The following is a 25109-nucleotide window of genomic DNA, read 5'->3' as shown; positions in this document are numbered from 1 at the left end:
ATTTGGCAACTATCGTAAGTCGTAACAGATGAAGTTCTGCTGTTCCATGTGATGTGCTTCTTCCCACATCTTTTCTGATGACTTCTTAGCTCCTTGAGAGTTCAGCATAGTATTCACATCTGTTCTGTTTGGAGAGATATCAAAAACTCAGTAAATGCCCATTGGGCTTGGAGGTTCTGCGGTACTAAAATCTCATATGTTAGATTTTGGATTTTCACTCACAAATGTGGGGGTGGGGGCAAAGGGAATACACAGGGCTAAATACGCAGGTTTGATATAAACATATATATTTGCACTTGAATAAATTAGCACAATATAATACACAAGATAGAAAGGAAAAGTGTAGGAGAAGAGCCGTGGCACAAGTGGATACACAATTACTGCTGTGTGTGAAGGAGAGGCTGGAGAAAAGTTTCGGCTATTGGGCGGTATAAAAATGTAATAAATAAAATAAATAAATAAAATAAAATAAAATAAATAAATAAGTTGTTTTTTCAAAGTATTGAAGGTGGTTTGATAGTATATACTTGTTCTATTCTTATCACCGGTAAACAGGATTTGAGTTTCACCTATGGGATAAAAGAAATATGTGCATATGCATAGTGCCTAGATGCTTCTAGCATCCCACTTCTAAGTCTCCCAGAAAAGTGTTGTGTGAACTGAGCCAACATGTGTATCTCACTGTTGGAAAGATGCTGTGGCTCCATATTCATGCATAGCTCGTGAATCACACTGCAGCAGAATGTGTGCGAGTTCTCTCACATGAAAGTGTGGGTTCTCAGCATGTGGTATGTGCTGAAAATCAGGAGACCATTCTGCACATTATGCAGATTGAAGTGATGAAATTTGGGACTGTACTTTTTTATATTGCAGGTGGACAATGATTCTCCCTGATGTGAGTGTTTTTATATAGGAAACCACAAAAACAAAATACAGTCCTCCACTTCAGTCTGTAGGTACTATGAAGTCCCAGATTCTACCATCTCTCAATCTACATAATTTATAGAATGGCTTCGTCAGTTGTGCATCCATTTTCTGCCATATAATTTAATGTGCAGAAAGACTTTATTCTTTTTTTAAATCTGTGGAGCAGCTTTCTAGCCATCTTCCTGGCTTACTGCCAAAGAGGTAGTGCTGTTTAGATTCCAATGTATAGGCATGGATAGAGGGTCACCTAAAAATAAAATGGTGTCTATTTTCCTGTAACTCACATTACCCAAGGAGTTCTGCCCATTCATACTTGGGTCAACTTCCTTTGTGTATTGGTGTCTTAGTAAAACAACTAAGGAGAATGTGAAGGGCTGAGGTGGCCTTGACCAATCTGGTGCCCTCCAGATTTTTTGGACTTCAACTCCCATCAGCCCCAGCCAGCATAACTGGTCTCTGTCAATATATGCTACAGATTGGTTTATTAAACAGACATCATCACCTGCTGTATAATTCCAAGATCAGGCCTGTTGTGTTCTATGCTGACTAAGAGGGGAAGAGTACCACCTATTTGCACACTGGTAATAGCACACTGTAATGCTGTAAGCTTACAGACACCTGGTTGGATACCACCTTATTTTAGCTATAAGGGAAAAGAAAGGCAGCTTTTCATTCAAGATTGGCTTCTTTTAGGGGAATATATAGAAAGAGAAATAAATAGGGGTGTACATATGTACAAGTGTGAACTACACACACACACAAACTGAGATCAAGTGACACTAGGAGGAAGGAGCACTAACAACTGTTGAAGTGAGAGAACTTGCATAGGTCTGGCTGGTAGAAGCAGGGAACTGAGGGGGCTTTTAGAAGAGCAAGCTGAGAAATGTAGCAGTGAAAGGAACCTCATCAGGGAAGGAGACGCAGTAGAGATGAGTTCTTGTCCATATAACAGTTTTGGCACATAGCTGTTAGGTTAAGAATGTCTCAATCTTGTCATAAAATTGTATGAATCTGGCAGATGCTTAAGCAGTCATGTCTCTTCTACTTAGGAAGATATTCCATCTGAGAATCACAGCTGCTCTTTCAACAGAGACTTTGGGAAGGATGATCCTGGGGCTAAGCATGGTCTGGCACCTGCTGAGGGCTCACAGCTGCCTGGAGTTGCTTCTCCTCTTCACAGTTGCAAGCCATTTGTTCGCTTGCTTCTCACCCTGGCCCAGAAAACAATGGTGGTGAGAAGGAGTAGCAGTCAATGCAGCACCAGGCCCAGGGTTTTGAGGGCTTTCAATGGGCCTAAGTGAGTCTACCTTCCCAGTGACATTGTCGCCATCTGCTATTGCTCCTTGTCTTCTTTCTCATATTTGCTACCACTTGGTTGTTTGGCAGGGAGAGAGTTAGTGAGCAAGTAGACAGTAACATCTGCTGCTCTTCTCACTACCACTATTATCTGGGCCAGAGCAGGAAGCAGGTAAACAAGCTGGTTGCAATGGTAAATAGGAGGAGAAATTCCAAGAGGATTTTGTCCGTGGCCCCTGCTAGGGTGTGGCTCCTTGTCAGGTGTCTGACCATGCCAACCTTTGAACCTGGCTCTAAGTACATGCCGCTTCCTATGGAATTTGTTCCCACAATTGTGATATTATATGCATGAACACCTGACCCCACATGTGGTGCCACTCATGTGGGGTCAGGTGCATGCATCTCAAAGCCCCAACATACTCCCTCACATGCATAGCTGGTCTGAATAGCTGGACAGGCTCTTATTTATTTATTTATTTATTTATTTATTCATTGCATTTTTATACCGCCCAATAGCCGAAACTACCTGGGTGGTTGCCTAGCACTCAATTTAAACTAATTTGGTAATTGATGTTGTTTCTCTCTTGACCCACAGGGTGCCCACACTGTAAGAACTCCATCCCACATTTCACAACAGCTGCAGAACTCTTTAAAGAAGATCGAAAGGTAATCCCACTTGCATAGTTTCTGAGATATCACGTAGAGCACCAAAGTCACTCTTTTCTACTAGTAACCTTTATCCAGTTTGTTTAACAGTGAAAACTTGGACTTGTGTGTTAAAACATCATCAACAAAATGACTGCACAAATCCCATCAATGTTTACATTTGTTTGCTTTCAAAAGTAAGCTAACAAGTATACACCTTTCTCCTCTTTATTTGTTCCTCAGTTAAATGTAGTTTATTTAATGTTGCTCTACTATGAAATGTTACCTCCCCCCTGCTTTTTTCTTTCTTCTTTTTTCTTGCAGTCTCAACTTGAGACAAAGTTCATTTCAAATTCAGGAATTCAAAAAGGGAAATGTAATGCTGAACCCTTTGAGTACATGGAATTTCACTTGCTGCTGTTGCTATGGGTGATCTTTATGCTGCTCTTCAGTTCTAAAAGTGATTTGTCTTTATTATTATATTATATTGTATTGTATTGTATTGTATTACAATAATATCTTTAGTGATCAGCAAACCCTCCTTGGCACAATTCAGAATTGGCTCAATTTGAAGCTCTCTATATCTTTATTCCTCTTGACAAAGCCACCGCCACACCTTCCCCAATGTGCTATCCCTCAAGATGCCGTGTGTGTGTGTGAGAGAGAGAGAGAGGGGGGGGGAGAATACCACAACCTTGTGGACAGGCGAATTAGGTGGATCTTTCCCAACTAATCAGTCCCCTACCAAGGAATCTGTGTATATAATATCAAAGCATAGTTGCCAAACAGGTGGGTGAAATTTAGCACACCCAATGCTTCCATTGGGTAACAGGTTTGATTGTTCAAAACCTGCCAAAGATTGAGAGAAGACCTTTAAGCCCTCAAAATGGTGATTGATGGATGCAACTCTTATTTCAGCCAATATTAGTTACAGCTAAAGTGCAAAAGTATAAAATTTAATGAGGTGGAACCGAAGTTCAGATTGAGGATATTGAGTTTGGTGAGGGTTCCTCAAGGCCAGGCATATAGGAAAAACGGCTTGGTGGGATTCTTTTTTCTTTTCTTTTACTTCTCTCTTGACTTTTCAAGGTGGTGGAGATTGATAATTTTTGATTCCACCTTCAATCATACACAATCCAATTTTGCTGAAGTGTTTCTTGTGGTTGGCTAATGTGCTTAATAGATATTTTACACAGACTGTAGTGCAGCAAGAGCTAGAATACGTCCTTGCAGCTTTCTTTAAAACAATTCCTTTGCAAAATTTACATGAGTGGATTTTTTTCTGAACTGGCTACTATATAGGTTATTTGGGGAGAAAATGAATTTGATTTGGAGGATGTTGCAGGATTGTTGTTTTTAATGTGAATGAATGCAATGAATTGGTTGATATCCTAATAGAAAAAATGCTCTAAGTATTGCAGTTTAGGATGCTAACATAGTCAGGCCCACAGGTATGGGGAACTAGAAATATGCCTCTCACCTGGCTACATATAGAAGACACACATATCCGTGCACTAGTCCTCTTCCCACAGTATTTCAGAGGGGATTTATCTGTTTGAGGATGAGTCTGTTTGGAGAATGGGTAGGCCTTTGCATGTCTGCAGGGCCACTTTACCAGCAACCTCCTAATTTAGCTGTTTCAAGTGATAACACCAGTGTATAAAACAGCTGTCACAGTTCAGACACAACAGTCAGAGCTTTCATATCACTCCCATCACCAAAAAAATAAAATAAAACCCCACAGTGATTTTTAGTGGACACATTTCATATGTTCAGATAAGAATCATCAAGTGACGTACGTGCAAGCCATTCCATCTGGCTGCAGCAAAGAGAGAGATGAGACAGCGGTTCTCAGTCCATTGGCTTAGCTAAGAGACCAGCTGCCGTTTAACACCTTCTCTCCCTGAACTGTTTCCATCTAAGCTACTCATTATGAGAACAACATGAGGGGCAGAATTCATTGGGGTGCTTACACCCCGCTGATTCCTTTTCGTAAGAGGTGGGTCTCGCCAGTTCAGTTGCACAAGCGGAAACTACCGCTTACACAAAGGAGATTTAGCACTTCCTAGAGGAAGCCTCAAAACAAATGGAAACATTTGTTTTGGAAGGAGGCAGGTCAGCAGAATTCACAAGCGCACCATTGGGTTCTGCCCTGCCCTCTGAGACTGGCCTCTGAGTCCATCTAGCTGACCTTGTTGTGGGCAGTGATGGCAACGGAAATCCCTGCCGACCATCCTTCCCACTTTTTTTTTTTTTACCTCTCCGAGGTCTTCTAAGGTCGCTGTTGCGAACTCGTAAGCTTGGAAGAGTAGCCACCAGGGTGCTTTCTGCAGCAGTTGCAAATTGAATTCCCCCCTCCTAAGAACTTCAGCCTCCAGAGATGGAATTAATCACCCACATGTTTAGTTTTTTAACGGTTTTTAATGCTTTATGTGGGTATGTTCTGTGTTTTAAAATTTTTAATTTTGTATACTTGTTTTTATCTCAATTTTAGAATTTCTGTAAACCGCCCTGAGAGCTGTGTCTATGGGGGCGGTATATAAGTGTAATAAATAAATAAATATAAATAAATTCAACATATCCTATCATCCCTAGATGTTCTCCCAGGGTTATTGTGTAACTTTAAGAATTGGTGCCTGTTTGCTTATCCCCATCCCCTTTGCTTTTCACGTTTTGTCTTTTAGATTGTATTCTTGTGGGCAGGGACTATCTTATATTTAATCTTTGTACAGTGCTTAGTAAACCTTTTATAATTATAATGAATTTTCCATATATATATGTTCTCTATTTGTCATACAACATTTATAAATTAAAAATCTGACAACAAATCATTTAAAATGTAACTCAGCTTAAAGATACAAATACCCAGTATCATCACGGTAAGATAAAAATACAAATCACAGGAGCTAAAAATGTGGTGCTCGTGTTTTGTTGTTAATTGCTTGAATTAATTCTAAGTGTATCAAACCGTGAGGCTGAGCAGAATCTTCCTCCTTTCTCTTAGAGTCCTTTCACATGTTACATTTTTAAGGTGCACCTGTAAAATGTTTTCCATATACTCGGAAAATATAATTTATCAGTGCAGCAAACGTACTTTTGTCAACCTAGGTATAACCCTCCATGGAGATGAAATTGGCTTGGTGGCAACCTTAGGTTTGCCATCATCACATAATAATAAAGCCAGGCTTCGTGCATACAGGTGTGTAGGCAAGTATGGGTTGATCTCCTGGAATTCATCTTGTGCCCTTGTTCCAAATTCCCAAAGGCCCTCCAAATTCCAGGCTTGATGGTTAGCCCTGGCCAGGAAGCGTGGTGTTTATGATATGTATTAGTTAATGTAAATAAAGCACCAACATGGACATTGTCAGGGAACAGGCAATTTGTAATACACGCATGTGGAATCTAGACCTTTAAGTCACTTGGCAACAACATCCTTTTATGTGTAACCAGAGATTTGTCATCTTTAGTTGACTACTTTTCTAAACTGTTCTTTTCCAGACTGAAATGTTACCCTTTTTAAAAGAACGCTGGTGGGGAGGGGGGTGTTTAAAAAAACCTGTCCTTTCTCATTCCTTTCCAAAATCAATGTTCAGTTAGTTATTCACTTCCATTTTCATAACAAAAGTCAATATTTGCTCCTGCAGAGATTTATTTCCTTGAATCAATAACCTGATGTGTGGCGGTACATATTTTAACAGGAGAAAAGCCAGCTACTCCTGCAGGAGACTTCTATTATTACCGCCTCATGTCAGTGCTGGAAAAGCAGCCTGTGAAAAGAGGAGGAGAGGAAAAGACTAAACATATTAAAAGGCAATCTTTCATTTTATGGACTTCCACTAGCAGAACATTGGATTTTAACCATAATAGTCCAAATATGACTACTAAGCTCATTTCCCTCCTTTTTATCTTTTTAGTGAAAACAAATTAGCTAAGCGTTATGGCTGACATAATTTACTATTTTACAGCATTGAAATGACAAATTTAAAAAACCAAACACTAGCTCTCACAATAAAATAAAATAAATAAATAAATCTGGGAAGAATTTTCTTTAAAGCAGGGGTGGGCAACTTGTTGTCCTCTAGATGTTTTGGCCTAAAATTCCCATGAGCCCTTATCACTGGCTATGCTGGCTAGGGCTGATGGGAGTTGTAGACCACTCCTGATCTAAAATGTAAAAACATGTCTTGGGTGCCTTTTTAGAAAGTTTTTAAGAAGTACACAATTTACCTCTTTTAAAATATATATCCGAGTCTGTGATTTCATATGTGTCAGAAGGAAACAATGATGATGATGATGATGATGATGATGATGATGAAGAAGAAGAAGAAAGGGTCTTTAACAGAACTCCTTGAGTTAAAACAGCCAATCTGAGAAATATTCTTTTAGGTGTTTTTTTAAAGTCATATTTTAATTTTCTTTAATTTCTTGCCACATTCTTCCTACTCCAATATACTTGCAGAAAAATGATGTATTCAAATGATGTATGACAGACAAGGATTCTGTAAACGTTCCTACAAAATATGAGCGGGAATATTATGGCATGGCACCATATCTGACCACTTTGACTTGTCTTTACTGTGAGGTTCTTCAGGCAAGTGACTATTATATAGGAGATGTGAGGCCAGATTCACATAGTTCTGGGAAAGGACAGATCCCCACCCCCATTCCACTTCATTGGCTGCTGTATGTAGACTTGGGGAATGTTGCAACATGACAATTTCACATGAATTTTGTGTAATAGATGTTATCGGAGGAGAAAGAGATATGTTGCTTTCAAGAACCAACCTCACACGTGTATGCTGAGATGGCTAGTTCTGCCCTCAGGCTGAAATATTACTGCCTCTTATGATACAAATTGAGTGCATTAGGCTGCAATCCTATACATATTTACCTGGGAGTAAGTCCAACTGCATTCAATGGGACGGGACTTGGATCCGAGTAGGATTGCTCTGTTAACCACAGTTATATTGGTTGTCAGTAACAGATCATGTGGAGACAAGCACATTAAATAATATGAAGCAGTCAGATACTATAACAACATGGGCCAAAGGTGTGTCTCAGTTGCATGTATAAATCACTCTAGAACAGAAAGCTATGTTTTACTGCTCTCCTGGAATATGTTTCGCTTGAAGTCATGATATGAATAGTGCTGAAAATTGTTCTCCAACTTATTCTCACAAATCCCGCTGAGGCAGGGACTTGCTAGCTGCAATTTTCAGATAAGGCACTGAGGAACTGACAGATTAATGTTCACATTTCAAGAAACTCAACATCTGTTTTTGAATCTAACAAGAAGAATAATGGGGGCTTTTTTAAAAAGCTACATCCTTCAGTTTAAACAAAAAAAGTGTGTAATATTTTTCCTTTATACAAATATGCTTTCATGGTTTATTTTAAATCTGACAAAATCACTTGTTTTGTACAAATTACATTAAACTTGATAGTCCAGGGCCCAACTATGTATGGTGTGCACACAGACCTACACGGAGATAGGGCCTTCTCTGTTCACTTTGGGGTCAGGCACATGGGAAGCACCGCCAAGGTTGCATGCGAATGGAGAAGTTCCTTGCTAATGAGAGCATCATATTATATGTGGATCAGAATAGGCAGGCCACCAGTGTGGTAGTGCTTGGAATCAGGGACAAGCAACCTTTTTGGGCCCCGAGGGCATATTTTTACTTTGGGTGAGGAGAGGTCTTGCTGGCACATTTGTAATTTGGGAGGGAGGATTCTCTGTTTTCCTGCCCCCTTCCTTTGCCTGGAATCTCTCAATTTTCATCCTTCCCCACCTGGAATCTCCACAACCTGAAATCTCCCTACTTTTTCTCCTTCCCAGCCCGGAATCGCTATATCTACCCACCATTGTATTTTCTGTATTCTCTGCATTCCCCCTGCCTGGGAATCCCTGTATTTTTGCCCACTCACCACTTAGAATCTCTCTATTTTCACACCCATGCACCTTCTCCAGGCCCTAACCCCGATCCCCCACCATCACTGCCTATGTCATCCCAAAGTCAGATCAGCCCAGGAAAGATGCATGAGGGAGGACGTTAGGATCAGTTACTGACTCTCAGCCTAACCTACCCCACAGGGTTGTTGTGAGGATAAATTGGAGAGGAGGTGAGCCATGTAAACCACTTGGGTTCCCTACAAGAGGAAAAAACAGGATAAACATAATAATGAATATTTTTTTTAAAAAAATGGGAAAAAATATTCCTCTTCAATTGGTTTACTCATGTTTAATAATGGCATGCCTGTTGGGTTAAAATAATTGCAACACAATGGAGAGCATTGTGCTTAATGGAGCCTAGGACCGGACTGAAGTCTTTCATGCCTCTAGGACCAGGTGACCCCAGACTCTGCCCATTTCTTGTGGAGTGGAGTGGAAGGCCTTAAATGGGCATGCCTCTGGCTTAGAGCCTAGGCCAACTCATCTCTTTTAATTCCCTCTAAGTATGTTGCTTGCATTGACACAGTGACATTGGGGTGATGTGGAGGGGGTCATTTCCCAGTGGGCAGGAGGGAGGCTTTGGTGAGCCCCTAAGCAAAAGGGCACCTGCTGATCCAAGAGGCTTGGCCTCTGGCTCAGCCCTTGGTCTGTTTCCAGCACTCTCCTTCTGGTGCCTTTTATCCAATGAATCTGGCTGGCGCCTAGTTGGAGTCAGAGGCCAGGTGGCTACACAGCATGGAGGTCCTGCTAACTGTGAAAGTGGTTTTATGAGGAAGAATCCAGACTGCTCCTGGTGGTGTCAGTTAAAATTAAAAACCCACCATAGTGCTCTTGGATTGAATCTTAAAAAAACAAACTAATCGTCCTTGTCTTAAATTTGTTTGCTGCTCAGTTGATCTTTTAAGCTTCATCAAGGCTGTGGAAACTTTGAGGGAAATTTATCTCCGTGGCGTCACTGGAATGGCAACCCAGTGCAAACCTATTTGGGTGGAAATAGTGCTGACATTTGGCTGCCTTAGAGGCAAACAAATGTGTATATATTTGCAGCCAATTCCCTGTTTTGGATACAGTTGATTTTTCAATATATAATGAAGCATGTATCCCATGGGGAGGTAGGGAAGCAGTGCAACCAAAAGCCACAGCCATAATATCAGAACCATCTGTTTATGCCACTCAAGTATTTTTAAGCCACTTATTGTTGTTTCACTTTGCTCTTGTTGATTAGCACCTCCTAATTAGCAGAAGGATGACAAGGCACTTTGAGTAAGTTCAGGGAGGTCTAGATACAGATAAACAATTAAAAATTGCTGTTGGCCTTGTTGGGTTCTTCTGTATATGTGGCTCAATGGATTTTAACATTGCCTATTCTGGGATTTCGTGCAGGACAAAATTCACAAGGCTAGAGGGGCATGCATGCTCTCTACTTTACTTACATCTTATACTTAATTTTTATTTAAAGATTAGATGAACAAGTAGTTTCTGGGAAGGGATGTATTATTTTTACTATGGTGAACAAAGTAATGGCGGTTACTGCAGCCGAAACACTCCCCACGGCCTGAGTTCGATCCCAGCGGAAGCTGGTTCTCAGGCAGCCGGCTCAGGTCGACTCAGCCTTCCATCCTTCCGAGGTCAGTAAAATGAGTACCCAGCTAGCTGGAGGAAATGTAACCACAACTGGGGAAGGCAATGGCAAACCACCCCGCTACAAAGTCTGCCAAGAAAACGTCAGCAAAAGCAGGCGTCCCTCTAGGAGTCAGTAATAACTCAAGTGCTTTGCACAAGAGGTTCCTTTTCTGTCCTTTTAAACAAAGTAGTACATTTCAAGGAAACCTCTCACTTAGAGGGAGAAAGAGCAGATGGGATTTTAATTTATGGAGTAAATGTTACAAAAATCTCATTAAAACTCCCAATATTTTAAAATTGACATTCTTTTCCAGAAGAGCTATGGAATAATAATAAAATGCTTATTAATTTGCCACCAAAAAGCATTTCTGCATATACATAAAGTTCATAACTGAAGTATCGTGAAAAATAATTAATTTTAAATATTGTGTGGTTTCTTAATGAAAACTATAGGATAGAATGGAACAAATTTATTTACTTTATCATTTATTTTATTAAAATATTTTATTAAAACATGTATATGCCAAGGTGACTTATAATAATCCATTAAAAATCCATTTTTAAATATCTACAAACCCCATACCAGCAGGTAAAACAAGAATGAGTAACGTAATATCACAGAGGGAGCAAAAGATCAAACTACCCAGAAACATGGAAAAACAAAATGGTCCTGATCAAGCTTCCATTGGCCATGTTGGCTGGAAATAATGGGAGTTGCACATCAGCATATCCGGAGGCCTGGATCAGACCAAAGGTCCATCTAGTCCAGCATTCTGTTCACACAATGGTCAGCCAGTGCAACAGCACCCACCTGCACAGGCTCCCCAGCAACTGCTGTACATAGGTTTATTGTCTCTTATACTGTGGGTAGCGCACAGCCATCAGCACTAGTAGCTCTTGATAGGAATTCTCCAGGAATTTATCTAACTCCCTTTTAAATACATACAAATTGGTGTCCATCACCACATCTTCCATAGTTTAACTATGCACTGTGTGAAGAAGTACTTCCTTTTATCTGCTCTTATTAAGCTTCATGGGATGATCCCAGATTCTGTTATTATGAGAGAATGAGAAAAATGTCTCCCTAGCCATATTCTCCACACCATGCATAACTTTGTACACCTCAATCATGTCTCCCCTTAGCTTCCTTTTTTCCAAGCTAAACAATACCAGCTGTTGTAACCTTCCATCATAGGAGAGATGCTCCAGCCCCTTGATCATTTTAGTTGCCCTTTCGGCACTAAACCATTTAGAGATTTGAAGGTGATCACAGCGCTTTTAATTGTGCTTGGAAACAATCTCAAACCCCACAATTTGGAGTTTCATACTCTGAATAACAAGTCTTGACCAAAAACCTGATTTACCTCATTTTGCACAAATGGAACCTTCCAAAAACTTTGCAGAGGAAGTTACCCTGTAGTCTGTTACAGTGGATGTGACCTCGAAATGTGTGAGGGCAGCCAGGTATACCTTTCCCCAGAATGAGTGCAATTAGTACACATGGCAAAGCTGCATAAAACCAGTTTGGGGCATAGCTGCTACCTGACTAGGAGAAATGCTGGGTCCAGAAGCACACTCAGACTTAGGGAAGCTCTAAATCCAAGTTTTGAAGAACACCTCATTCATATCCACATAGTTTCCCCAACCTGGTGCCATCCAGATGTTTAGGACTTCAATTCCCATCAGTTGTAGCTAGCATGGCCAATGATCAGGAATGCTGTCAGTTGTAGTAAAAAACAAAAACACCTGGAGGGCACCAGTGTGGGTAAAACTCTCTTAGACGGCTTTCTCTCCTTTGTATCATCACACAGATCAGGATAAACTGAGAGCACCTTCTTGACTGTATCATTCTTGTGCTAAGTTTGAAGAATAAAGGCATGTAAAGAACTCCCTTTCCCTAGAGCTCTGTCAAAGTCTTAAGCCAGAATATTTTCCAGAAGAGTTGTAATTGTTTTCTCTTTAGGCTGGCATTCAGTGGGTAGGGTTGAATAGGCATTTGGCAATATGAAATTGTGTGGTTTTGTTTTTATAGTCCTCTGTTTTTTACTTCTGTTACCCACTCTAAGCCCTTGAGAAGAAGCTGGATAAAAATTGAACAAAATATGTAATGGCCTAAAAACTTTTCTTCCATTAAAAAAGGGTAAGGATCCTGAGAATTAATTTGTAGCAAAGTGAAGCAAAGGGCCATTTTAAGGAAATGATGTAGTGACTCTAAATGTGTTAGGACTTGGTTTTTATAATGGAAAAACTCACTTATGGGTTTAATATTTTAATATTTTTATACAATAAATTTTAACAGCACCACTTAGAGATTTTGCCTTGGTACTTACTGTTGCTCACAAATCTAATGTTAGCAATTACAGGGTGGATTCATGTGTCAGTTAACCAAGCCGTAGCCACTTAAAACGTGCTGCATGCTGGTTCTAATTGTTTGCCAAAGGACGGTGGTTTGTGACTACTGGCTATGTGAAGTTCAGCAACACTGCTTCCCTGCGTTTCCTCGGAGCATAGCAGAGTTGGGATGGCCACGTGCTTGAAGGCTACAGGTGACTGCCTCTCCGCATGGAATGTTGTTAAGCAGCTCCTGGGTGTTTTAATGTAGTCATATAGATCCATCTGGAGGTACTGTATTGAAATAGTAACTGATAAAAAGGGAGGTTTTGGTTTTTTCCCAGTGACACTAACTGAATTTCTGAGGCCAACTACTTCAGTGCATATTGACAGACAGGCTAATCTAGAAATGGTTTTCTGACATAGGACCTGACTTTATGAATATGTGCTGAAATCTTAAGCGTTATAAAAGGATTTCTTGGCCCCAGACATTTAACAAGCAGACACTTGGGCATGTTCAAATCAACAAGAGGCCAAGCAGGACTTCACTACATACCAGCTTGGTATCTTATTCCTCCAGTTTAAAGTTACAGTGTTAATTAGATAAGCAGCTCCCTTCCCTGTGGTGTTTTATTGAGAGAGACAGCTATTTAAGGATGATGGTAATTGCTGGTTGCTTTTCAGCTCTTGGGCACTTGTTTATACAAACTTGGTCTGAGTGATAACAGCTTACCTTTCCTGTGTAAATAACTTTGCTTAAATCATGGGACATACCATGATCTAGCACTGGCAGTACTGTAAATTTATAATGATAATTAGTGGCGTAAACACTTTTCCTAGAAGTACTGTATGGCTTGCTTTCTAGATGTCGATCAGCCAGTAACTAGAAATTGGCACACCACCCTTTAGATCCCTTTGGATTGTCACAGTAATAAGCCAAGTTAAATTAGAACATGACTTGGCTCATTTCAAGCCAAGACAATATTTGATCCCACACCCAAATAACAGCTTCTTGTAGCCATGAGAATGGGAATCTCCACATGAAGCATGAACAGCTAGGTATTGTGGAGCTTTGCAAGTCCTCATGGTCACTACCTTTTGCGGGGGGGGGGTACTTTTGCACGGCCAGTAGTGATTCCTCCTGGCCACACAAAGCCTTTGGCAGGCAAGGATCACGGCAGCCTGCATGCCTCTATGATCCCCGGCTACATGGGCAGGGTAGACCACTCCTGGATGCATGAAGGGTGGGCATTAGGCTTTTGATAGCCAGGAACAGAGGAGGGCTGTCTGGTCATGCAAAGCTAGTTCTGTCCCAGTCAATCTTGGGCTTGTGCAACCCAGCAGAGCCAAGGCTTTGCTGTCATCTCTACCAATATACTTGAACATAACTACCTAATCTGTTGGCCCTGTTCATATTGAGTCTGTGATCTTCTAACAGTCATCAGGCCATTTAGTCATAGACCACTCTAAGGCTCCACATGTATTCCCAGGCCTAATTCTTCATATGATGTTCTTCTTATGTTTCTCTTCTCTAGGCAACAGCAGAATGCCTGAAAAGGAAATTGACTCGTAAGGCCTAGTTCTCTCTGAAGTGGTCTGAGTTGTGCCATTTCGCACTGTGGGTGTGTGAATGGAAGACTGGATGCTGTTCCATACAAAATAAAATGAACTGTGTACAGAAAACCAGAATGACAGGAAAAAGATTTCTTCCTTAACCATCTGACAGGGATTTTTATTTTATTGTATGGAGAAGCATTCAGTTGTGTGAGCCCCGACGTGCAGTCTGAAGTGATACAACCCAGACACTGGTTCACTACCTGGCTGTTGAAGCTAAACTTTAAGCAGGCCAATCTGTGTATGCCTGGAAGGTGACTGAAGCAGAAGGAAAGAAGTTAACGTAGAGTGTAAAGTGTTGAAGAATAGACTTAACCTCAATGATTCAGCTAGCTGTGGATAAGCTGGTTATGGAGAGACTTTGAGAGGGGGAGCCATTTTTAAAACTAAGAGTTTGGCTCGGGAATTGGGGGAAGCTTACAAAGCATAATGGATTACTAGTTGAACTCCTGTTCAGTTGGATTAGAGCACTTTTCTGAGTTTTGCGTTGGCTCCGGGACTGCACAGTTTTATTATCTGTGGAGGAATTTGTGTCAGTTAAAACTTGCAAGTCCAAATAACTCAGTTGCTCAAACCCATTGAACAACACACATTTTGAGTGGACCTCTACCATGAGTGGAATTTTTATCACAACACTATGTGGGATAACTTCAGTTGACTGATTACATGCCTGTTGGGTATCTGAAACTGAATACTGGAGAACTGTGTGTGCTCAAGCAGCAAAAGACCATTGATTAACATAGGTCAGCTTGCATAACCTGACAGATGAGTTTGCACTGACAGGTAAGCAATACTTGCTCCCTGCCCAGCAGAGCAGTAGGAGGCTCTAAAACGAGGGTCACATGTATTCTTCAGAGTAGCTTGTGGGAGACAGCAACAGTTCAAGCAAAGGAACAATTAGAGGGAGAACAGAGTGAACCGTTCCTGTTAATAATTGGTAAGAATGCTGCTGTAGGTGTGTGCGTAACATTTACTGCATGTCACTAGGAAGTTAGAGGTTATAATGGAATATTAAATGACATTTAATTAAGGGATTCTGGCTCAATGACAGCCCATAAGGTAAGAAGGGGATGTTGTAAGCAGATTGTTTAAAAGGAATAGTGTAATGGAATCTTAAATATTAAGTGGCATTAAATTTCCATTCAATAGATTCTAGCCAGCAGTCACAATAAAAATTAAAATAGAAGGTGCCCATCTCTGTATTTAAATGGGATTAAAACAGTACAGATGATTGCTCTCCAGGAAATGAGCCTGGCAGGTGTAGTAGGGCAAATGTGTATTAATAACAATATGGTCTTAAGAAGGGGCTGTTGCAGTGAGAAGTACAAATGCGTATTAAGGCTTGTCAGAAAAGTCCTGAAGATAAAAGTAGAGCATTGCAGAGTAATTAAACACTTAAAACACGTACCTATCAGGCCTTTCCTGAGTCGTAAAGTGGTGGCTATAATGAAGTCTGTTGAGGAAGCCTATAATAATTCTTAGCATTTATCTATTACATTTTCAACTGTAAATCTCAAATATATAAACAAATAATTTTAATAAACTGTTCATAATGCTTCATGTTACTTTGTGTAATCTCAGTCATCTTTATATCAGTCCTAGATGATAGGCCAGTATTTATACCCCTGTTTTAGAAAGCAGTCTGAGCTTGACAACACAGTACCTTGTCTGTGACCAAGTAGTAAATTCATGGCTGTGGTGGAATGTTATCAGAGTCATATCCACTCTCCCACATCAGCATGCTAGAACCCAGCCCCATACCAATATTTGTGTATTAGGCCTTACCCTCTTAGCAATTTGGATCAGCTCAGCCTGTACCAAGCCGCTTGAAATTCAATCCATGCTCCTACATCAGACATATTTTTATGTCTTAGCTTGATTAGAGAGATTTCTCCATCCTAGCTCTGTTTCTTGGGGAGACTGAAAGCCACTTTCTTCCACAGTGATGTGAAGATTTAAGAGCTGATTGGTTCATGTTAAATGTTATGGTCTATAGGAGCTGAGCTGTTGTTGTGCTAAATGTTGTCTTTGTTATTACTACTCCATAGATAATTAGGGAATATTAAGGGTTGTAAAGCGAGTATGATGAGTGTTGGACCTGGACTGGTGAGACCTGGAGTTAAAACTCCACTCAGCCATAAAGTTCTCTGCATGGCAAGTTGCTCTCTCACGGTCTTATTTCCCCTACAAAATTATGGTAAGGATAAATATCCCATATACTACGTTGAACTCATTGAGGGAAAGGTGGGATTTTATATATTAACTGTTCGTGCTTTGTTATACATATACACACACAGTCATGTGTATATGTATACTTGACTGACGTGTGATAATTTAGTTCTTAAAACTGGAGTCATGGTATATCCTGCCATATACTAGGGGGAAATTATCATCAGAACAAAACCCAAGGCTCAGATAAAAAGAATACAGATTTCATTACTGAATAGAAAGAGATTGATTAATATGCAGCTTTGGTACAGGATGGAAATATTGGCCAGATAAGCAGCACCTGACTTCAACCGTCAGTGAATTTGGAGAACAGTACAGGAACCAGAGGAGAACTAAGGGAGGCTTAGAAGTTTACATGCACACCAAATAAGGATGTGGGAGGGTGCATGGGAAGTTGCAGGACACTCAGGAGGCCTAATTACAACAGGGCAACTCCAGATATAGGTGACACAGGACTTGGAAATGGTATAGATGAGAGACCAAGCAAAAAGCTAGAAGGAGGGAAAGAGCAGAAAAACAAGAGATTGAAAATATTGCCTCTCCTAGAGCCTGGGAAGCAAGAGTACTCTTCTTCTGGAGTGGGTGATGCTTCTTGATTCAAGAGGCTTTCCTCAATACCAGGTCACTTGAGCTCCTTGGATTGTCAGTGATGGGGAACTGGGACTGACAGAGCCCTTGCAGATGCTTGGACTTCTAACTGCAATCAACAAGGCTGCTCAGAGTGGAGACTTCAGAGAGGGAACTTGAGGTAGTGTGTTCCCTTCGATCCCTAATTACAGTACCTAGAGTAAAATGTTAGAACCAGAGAAGGGAGATGAATATGGGGGGAGAGGTTAGGAATAGGGGGCAAGGCTAATTTGAGGACAGCTTCAGCTCTATTGGATCAACCTGGCCAGAGTTTAATCCCTCTCAGTTGAATGCTGATCAAGATTGAACACTGACTCTTAGCAGGAGATAATCTTTATACAATAGGTATGGATGACCTGAGGGAGGAGTTTCCCTGAATAGAGATTGTGTTTTAGGTTGTGTCAGTAAAGACTTTGATTTGTCTTGCTGTGGATGCTGTGTGTAAAAAACAAAAGAAAATGTAGGCTCCTAAGCTCTTTTGTCATTAGTGCATTGTCCAATATTAAAGAGCTCTAGGTTACACTGGTCCTCTACCTTTGCTGCAACAAGAGTTCCATGAGCAAATCTTGGGTTGAGGTTCCTAACCTTAATGGTAATTAATACCTGCTAACATATTTACCAGTGGAGGAAATGCTTCAAGTATACAGTATTTATTTATTTATTTATTGCTTTTTTATCCTGCCTTTTTTCCCTCCAAGGGACCCAAGGCAGCGTACATAATCCTTCTCTTCATTTTTATCCTCACAACAACAACCGTGTGAGGTGGGTTATTATTATTATTATTATTATTATTATTATTATTATTATTATTATTATTTATATAGCACCATCAATGTACATGGTGCTGTACAGAGTAAAACAGCAAATAGCAAGGCCCTGCCGCATAGGCTTACAATCTAATAAAATCATAGTAAAACAATAAGGAGGGGAAGAGAATGCCAACAGACACAGGGTAGGGTAAGCAGGCACAGGGTAGGGTAAAACTAACAGTATAAAGTCCGCACAACATCAAGTTTTAAAAGCTTTAGGAAAAAGAAAAGTTTTTAGTTGAGCTTTAAAAGCTGCGATTGAACTTGTAGTTCTCAAATGTTCTGTGACTAGCCCAAAGTCACCCAATGAGCTTCCAACGCCAAGTGGGGACTAGAACCTGGATCTCCTGACTACCAGTCCAACACTCTAACCACTGCACCACACTGGCTCTCCCTTGCCAGGCTCTGGGTTGGTCAGTTCAGGAGGTCCCATGGGTTGCTTGATTAGGTTGGTGACTAGACAGTCAGAGAAGCATTTGTATGTTCCAGAGTTCCCATACTGTTGCATTCCAGTGGGAGCATGGCATTATCATTCCTAGTGATTTCATTAGGCTAGAGGTCAATGAGTACTAATTGCATGCATTCTTCATCCTAGCTGATTGTATGCCCTTACGTGGTCAGCCTTCCAGAGCACCATGAAAATTTTATTCAAGGCGTGTGAAGTATACTTTTAAAAAGCAGAGAGGCTGAGCTTCTTGGTAAAATGTATGCTACCAGTAAGCTACACAATGGTCTAGTTGCTCTATCAAATGTAGTGCCATTGTTTCTTATGTGATCTTATGTGAACTGCCCAGACAGCTTCGGCTATGGGGCGGTATACAAATGCAATAAATAAAATAAATAAATAATTTGTTTCTCATGTGCTTACAGAACTGCTCTAGTTTAAGTGTCAAGAACCTTCCAGTAGATACACTGACTTTTCCAGTTCTGTTATGCTAATCTCCAGGTTCATTAAGAACTTCTGATGAAGTATGCACTTCCCTACAAATGTTCATGTTACAGTAAATAAGATGTGATTAGACTCTTTCATTTTTTTTACTTGATGCTATGTAACTTGGAGCAGGTAATGATGTGGGCATATGCATAATGTGAAATCTATCTCTCATCTATCTCTCCTCTCTCATCTCACACTATTGCCCCGCTCGTGCTCTTCGCTCCTCTGATGCCATGTTTCTCGCCTGCCCAAGGGTCTCTACTTCCCTTGCCCGGCTTCGTCCATTTTCTTCTGCTGCCCCTTATGCCTGGAACGCTCTTCCAGAACATTTGAGAACTACAAGTTCAACCGCAGCTTTTAAAGCTCAGCTAAAAACTTTTCTTTTTCCTAAAGCCTTTAAAACTTGATTTTGTTCTGACTTTATACTGTTAGTTTTACCCTACCCAGTGCCTGTTTACCCTACCCTGTGCCTGTTTGCATTCTCTTCCCCTCCTTATTGTTTTATTATGATTTTATTAGAATGTAAGCCTATGCGGCAGGGTCTCGCTATTTACTGTTTTACTCTGTACAGCACCATGTACATTGATGGTGCTATATAAATAAATAATAATAATAATAATATGCATCATGGGGTTTTTAGGCAAACTGGGGGTGGCGACAACCGACAGAAAGCTCTGGTGTGGACTGGTCCATGAAGTCACGAAGAGTCGGAAACGACTGAATGAATAAACAACAGGAGCGCAGAAATGAGCTTCCTGTATATGCTGAAGCACATCAATCTATTTCTGTGATGAGTGGGGTCTCCATTCTTTTTGGCCCATGGCTTAAATAATTAAATGGCAATGAAATAATGGGTTTCTGCTTTCACCATTCACCTTTTGGAATGGCATCACATATGTCCAAGTTTGAGATTTTCTGTATATTGGTCATATAGAAAATCATCCTTATGATGAATCTTAAGTGGATTTAAAGCTACTAATCATTATTGTCCATGCAGTTTAATTCTAGGCTTCGCATAGGAGGGTCATGATGTGTATGCAAGAACAGCAAAATCCCAGCTACTGCGGCCATCCACATGTCTAGACATTTGTATGCGGATCCATACTGGTGCACATGGCTGCTCTTTTTAGACATGGTGGAATTCAAGTTTCCCCTTGCAGTGGCAGCCCCTGCAAAGGCCCTCTTCAGAGTTAGGAGCACTCTGGAGAGGCACACTATGAGGGATGAAAAGGTGCTGTTCAAAGAACCTTTTGCCTCTTCTCTGTGCACAAGTGGAAGGTCTTTTCACTAGTGCATTGTGGGGGCTCAGTAGGTTTGGACTTTGCCCATAGTACTTATGCCCACACATTTACCCAGCCCTGTACAACAGTAGAACTCAGTTTTCTTGTGTTCGCTTGTGCTCGGTCTGGAAAATATTTTCAATGGCTGTTGCTTATGTGATATTTCAGCTGTTTGAAGTTCCATTTAGCTGATACAATGGACAATATTTAGTGATGGTTGATCTGTTTTTCCTCCCTGTGTTAGATTGCCTATGCTGCAGTGGACTGTGCCAAAGAACAGAACCATGACCTGTGTAAGCAAGAAGGTGTGGATGGTTACCCAACCTTTAACTACTACAACTATGGAAAATTTATAGAAAAGTATAATGGAGACAGGGGGGTAAGTAAGTGGTTGAGTTCTAAAATAGCAACTGGCTCTAAAAAAGAAGTAACTTCATCTGTGAACAATGAAATCAAACACACACATTCTGTGCAGGAATTTTATGCTTTCATTAAACTCAATGAATATATATCACCTCACTCCATACACGTATTTGTCAAACGAGGCTAACAGTCTGTAGCCACTTATATTTGAGGCTTATATTGAAGTCTTTTATATATATTTTTAAAGTTTTGTTACTTATGAAATTCTCCGAGTGAATTTAGCACTAATGAAAATGAAAAAATTGAATGTCTGCCAATCCTATTTCTGGTCCTAGCCAATATTCCAGCAGGCACTGCATATTCATTTGAAAACTAGGCCTACAGTTGCCCTTTGCATATTCTGAAATTGCGAGGACATCCAGTAAGATCCTGAAGGCCTTCATTCAGCCTTATTGCAGATACTTAATATGGGAATTTTGTAGTTATAATGTCTCCACAATTTGATCCTCAATGAACTACACTATACTGTAAACTTTGTCACGGATACAGAGTATTCCCTTTCCCTTTTAGGATGAGTTCTTATCAGCCTAAATATAAATAGCGCAAAATTTGGTTAAGGCCACAGCAACATTTTGGCTTTTTAAAAGCACTTGCAAAAGTGAAAGGATTTACGAAAGTGACAGATTTTGTTTGTTTGGCTGAAGAAGATACTGAAGTTTGCAGATGTTCTTTCGAAATCACACTTCGAAAAAAACCGATCAAAATCCGGCTGCTTGCACTAGTATACAACGGTCCCTTTTCATTTTTTAACATTTGAATTAGCACACATTGCTTCTCCATCTTTGTTCTTCCAGTGAATACTGGATGGCTGTCTCTGTCTCTGTCTCAGCAGAAGATCATTGCCAAGCACTTACTGGGAAATTGGAGATTTTGTTAAATCCTTTTATCAGTTTAAAAATATTTCCATTCGTGATGAGCAATTTCCCATCTTATCTGCCTCTTCCTCCTAGGCCAGCATCTCATTTAATTGTAGGTGTATCCTTCTCAGTAGTTGCTTGGGTGTTAGATATTTTGTTAAAGTGCAGAAAGAAGCATCACACACAGCTTCACTGGGCTGGATAATACATTTTGGATAACACTTGTAAAAGCAGGTACATTGCTAATCAAAAGCTAGTTCTTCGGGGTGTTTACTAGAATCTCAAATTTCACAACTAGTGATGTGTAACATTCTGAATTAAAATTGACAGATGCAGCAGACAAAATAACGGTGGCTCCATTCCCACTACATCATGTGTCCAAATAGATCGGATGAGTTGTCAGGTCTAATCTAAAGCCCTCTGAAATTAATGGAAAAGCTTGCAGACTTCAGTGGTGGTTTGGCTCCAACTCTCACTGGTTTGGAGGCATGACCTCGTGATTTTGATCACTTGCAAAGAGACGGTATGTTGCTGATTAAGGCCACAGTTCTCTGCTGCAGAATTGCCACAGACACAGCAAAATAACAGTAATGCGCCATGTCCTGGAAATCAAGTGTTTCTTTCAAGGAATTATTTGTTTCGGGCTGTGGAAACCTGCTGTCCTGCCACATGAGAGAGCTTTCACAAGACTATTTCCCCATAGGACAACTGAGACTCTTAATTGTGAGTCTTCCACCTCAAAGGTGGATGTAGACTGTGGCAGGTGGAGCCCTGCCATTCCTGATACATCAGAGGAATTAGGAGGAAGTGAGCATGAGGAGACAGTCAGATTTGGATGGATATTGTGAAAGGCATGAGGCCTGGTATGGGCAGGAGGGGACAGTAATGGAAGAGCACCACTCTGAGGGAGGAAGATGGTGCAAATTCTGGTAGAGGCGATAGGGGGAGTTTTAGAATGGTGAGCTGGAAACCGAGACCTGTGAATGGTGAGAACAGACTAGGACTGAGGGAAATGGTGTGGTAAGAGGGAGCCAGGGAAGAGGGAAGCAGCAACAGAAGTGTGCATCCTGTCTCTTCTTCCCATCTCTGTCCACGTGGGAGTCAAGAGGAGTACCTAGGTACTTACTTCCCACTCTGGTCCTTTCTGTCCAGAGTGACCATAGTGCTCCAGAGGGTCACTTTTACTTAAAGAGAGGGTTCTGTTACTAGCCATACTGTTACTTGCCATCCAGGTACATGCTCCTTTTACATCTCCCTATGTACATAGACTTTTAGAGCCAGGTGAGCAACTTTGGGAGATCTGAGGGGCCATTCACACACCCCCTTTTGTGGATTGTGCCCTGAAAAAAAATTGGCACTTTGCTACCCCAATTCAGCAGCAAAATATTCCACAGTGCAAAAAGGATTGAATTTATCTTGCTCTCAAGCTCAGTTTTGACCCTTTTAGAACTCCGTAGCACTAAAAGTGCTGTTGGGGGGGGGGGCAGCAGGGGCCACATTCAGCCCTTGGGCCACGTGTTGAGCACCCCTGCTTTAGCACAAAGTCTGGAGTCCTGTGTTTCATTTTCAGTATGCAACCCACTCTTTCCCCCCTCTCTTTTCCTCTCACATTCTAGGAATCTGGCTTTTCGACTTTCATGCGAACCCTCCGAGAACGAGACCATGAAAAGATAGGGAAGAGGAAAGACGAGTTGTAATTTCTGCCTCAAAAGACGATTTCCACTGCACTGTGAATGGTCTCAGGGCCACTGGTACAAAGCCTGAGATTTCATGTCTTTTCAAACGGAGACTTTGTTTTTATAAGCAGCCATTGCCATTTTGTACAATTTTGAAATAAAGTGAAATCATTTGATTTTTAAAGAAAAATCTATGACATCATTGTTGCCATATTCTGTTGTGGAGAAGAAGAAAAAGAGAGAGAAGAAGAACATTTTCTCACCATTTGATGCACCTATGCCCATTGATATTCCTATGCAATCTTTTTGTAATCTGTAGGTTTGATAGTGATTTCCTCTGACAAGGTAATTTCTGCATTTTTAATTTTCAAAGAATATTATATGTGAAATGGCTTTTAAAAAATGGGGGGTGGGATTAAAGGAAGATGCAAGAGATCCATCAGGAGCAAATTCCATTGAAATGAGTGGAAACCGAAAGCATATTGGGGTCCCAGTAGACTCTGCCGGAGCCTCTTCAATTGCAGTTATATAGGGTACGAGTGCACAGCACTTACTTCAGGAACCAGATGCGATTAAGTGCACTTTCAGTCCTTATAGTCCACATACTGGGTTGTCAGCCTGCACTGCCTCTCCCACACTGTGGCTGATGGGACATCTGCAAGAACAAGGCAGGGAGTATTCAGTCTGAATGCCAAGCATGCTGACCAGCAGGCTAAATTGCCTATTATCACACAGGCAACTTGGAAGCAAGGAACAGAAACAGTGCATGCACTTCTAGTTGTGCTCCACAGGGCCAAACTGGTAGCATGACTAGTTGTGACTAGGGCATGCTCTTACAGGCTTGCAAAAAGTTAGACTTTTTTTTCCCCTTGAGAGAATTTGGGACTAATTTTTAAGGTGCTCAGGGATATTAGGGAAATAATGAAGACGCATCAGCCATTTCAGATCTTAATTGACTGTAGTGGTGTTTTGTTTTTTTAATCTGCCGTTATTGAACTGTTTACATATCTTTATAGAATGTATAGGTTTGTTTTTTTCAAACAAATGTCTCTGCGATTGACACATATCAAGCACCGAAATGACTCTCGTTGTATGTGTTTGCATTCATGTTGTCAAACGCTCCTGTAAGCATAGGAGTAGTGTAGTGCAGGCGTAAAGTTCTCCTTAATTTATGACCTGACCATATGAACGGCGTGCTAAGCATTCGTTTGACCGTATGTTTGACAGCGGCATTGATATTTTTGATATGAAGAAACATCATGCAACAATACTTGTTTGCGTTCCAAAGGCTTGTCTGTGTGTATTAAATCCAAAAAAGAGTATGATTTTTTTAATTTTTTTTTAGAATTCTATGGAAGCTTTGAAAAATATTTGTTTTAGCCCTGTCAGCAGTGTAAGAAAATACAGCATTACTAGAACTAGCTTTTACAAGTCCGTAATTGTGTGCTGATTCTGTGAGGTGAGGGTGATCTGGACATTGTGTCTTCATGGGGTTTATTATATTTTTTGTGATTTTCAATTTGATCAAAAATAATAAAAGTTCAAAAATATACTTTAATAGCTCTCTTTATTTGACCATTTGTAAATCCAGATTGCCAGAAACTGTGCTGGTGGTAAAAAAGTTGTACCATTGCTACTCACCATTGGTGCCATTCCAGAAAGAGCAAGCATTTTCATTCTCTGCCTCCATCTTTCCAAGATCCCTGTGGGAAAGAACAAAAGCCGCTTTGCCTTTTGTACTAGTACTGCTATCTTGCCTATTTCTGTGTGGGAGGGAGTGCATTCGGGATTTTTTCCTGACTCCTCTACTCCATCTGGTGGAGGAAACAGAGAAATTGTGTGAATCTGTACTTAAAATGAAATTAAATCCACAACCTCTCTGTAAAGG

General features: G+C 40.7%; 1 protein-coding gene across 1 annotated transcript in view; it reads left to right on the top strand.

Annotated features, from left to right (window-relative positions):
* The window catches only part of PDIA5 (protein disulfide isomerase family A member 5), a 174577-nt gene extending 149806 nt beyond the window's left edge, over positions 1-24771 (top strand). Inside the window, exons 15-17 of the mRNA XM_063116675.1 lie at positions 2819-2889; positions 20510-20644; positions 23162-24771. Coding sequence (XP_062972745.1) covers positions 2819-2889; positions 20510-20644; positions 23162-23242 — 287 coding nt within the window. The 3' untranslated portion in view covers positions 23243-24771. The remainder of the gene's footprint in view (positions 1-2818; positions 2890-20509; positions 20645-23161) is intronic.
* Positions 24772-25109: the final 338 nt, after the last annotated feature.

Source organism: Elgaria multicarinata, chromosome 2 (genome assembly GCF_023053635.1).
Source record: "Elgaria multicarinata webbii isolate HBS135686 ecotype San Diego chromosome 2, rElgMul1.1.pri, whole genome shotgun sequence".
Lineage (NCBI taxonomy): Eukaryota > Metazoa > Chordata > Lepidosauria > Squamata > Anguidae > Elgaria > Elgaria multicarinata.
This window is presented reverse-complemented; position numbering and strand designations above follow the sequence as displayed.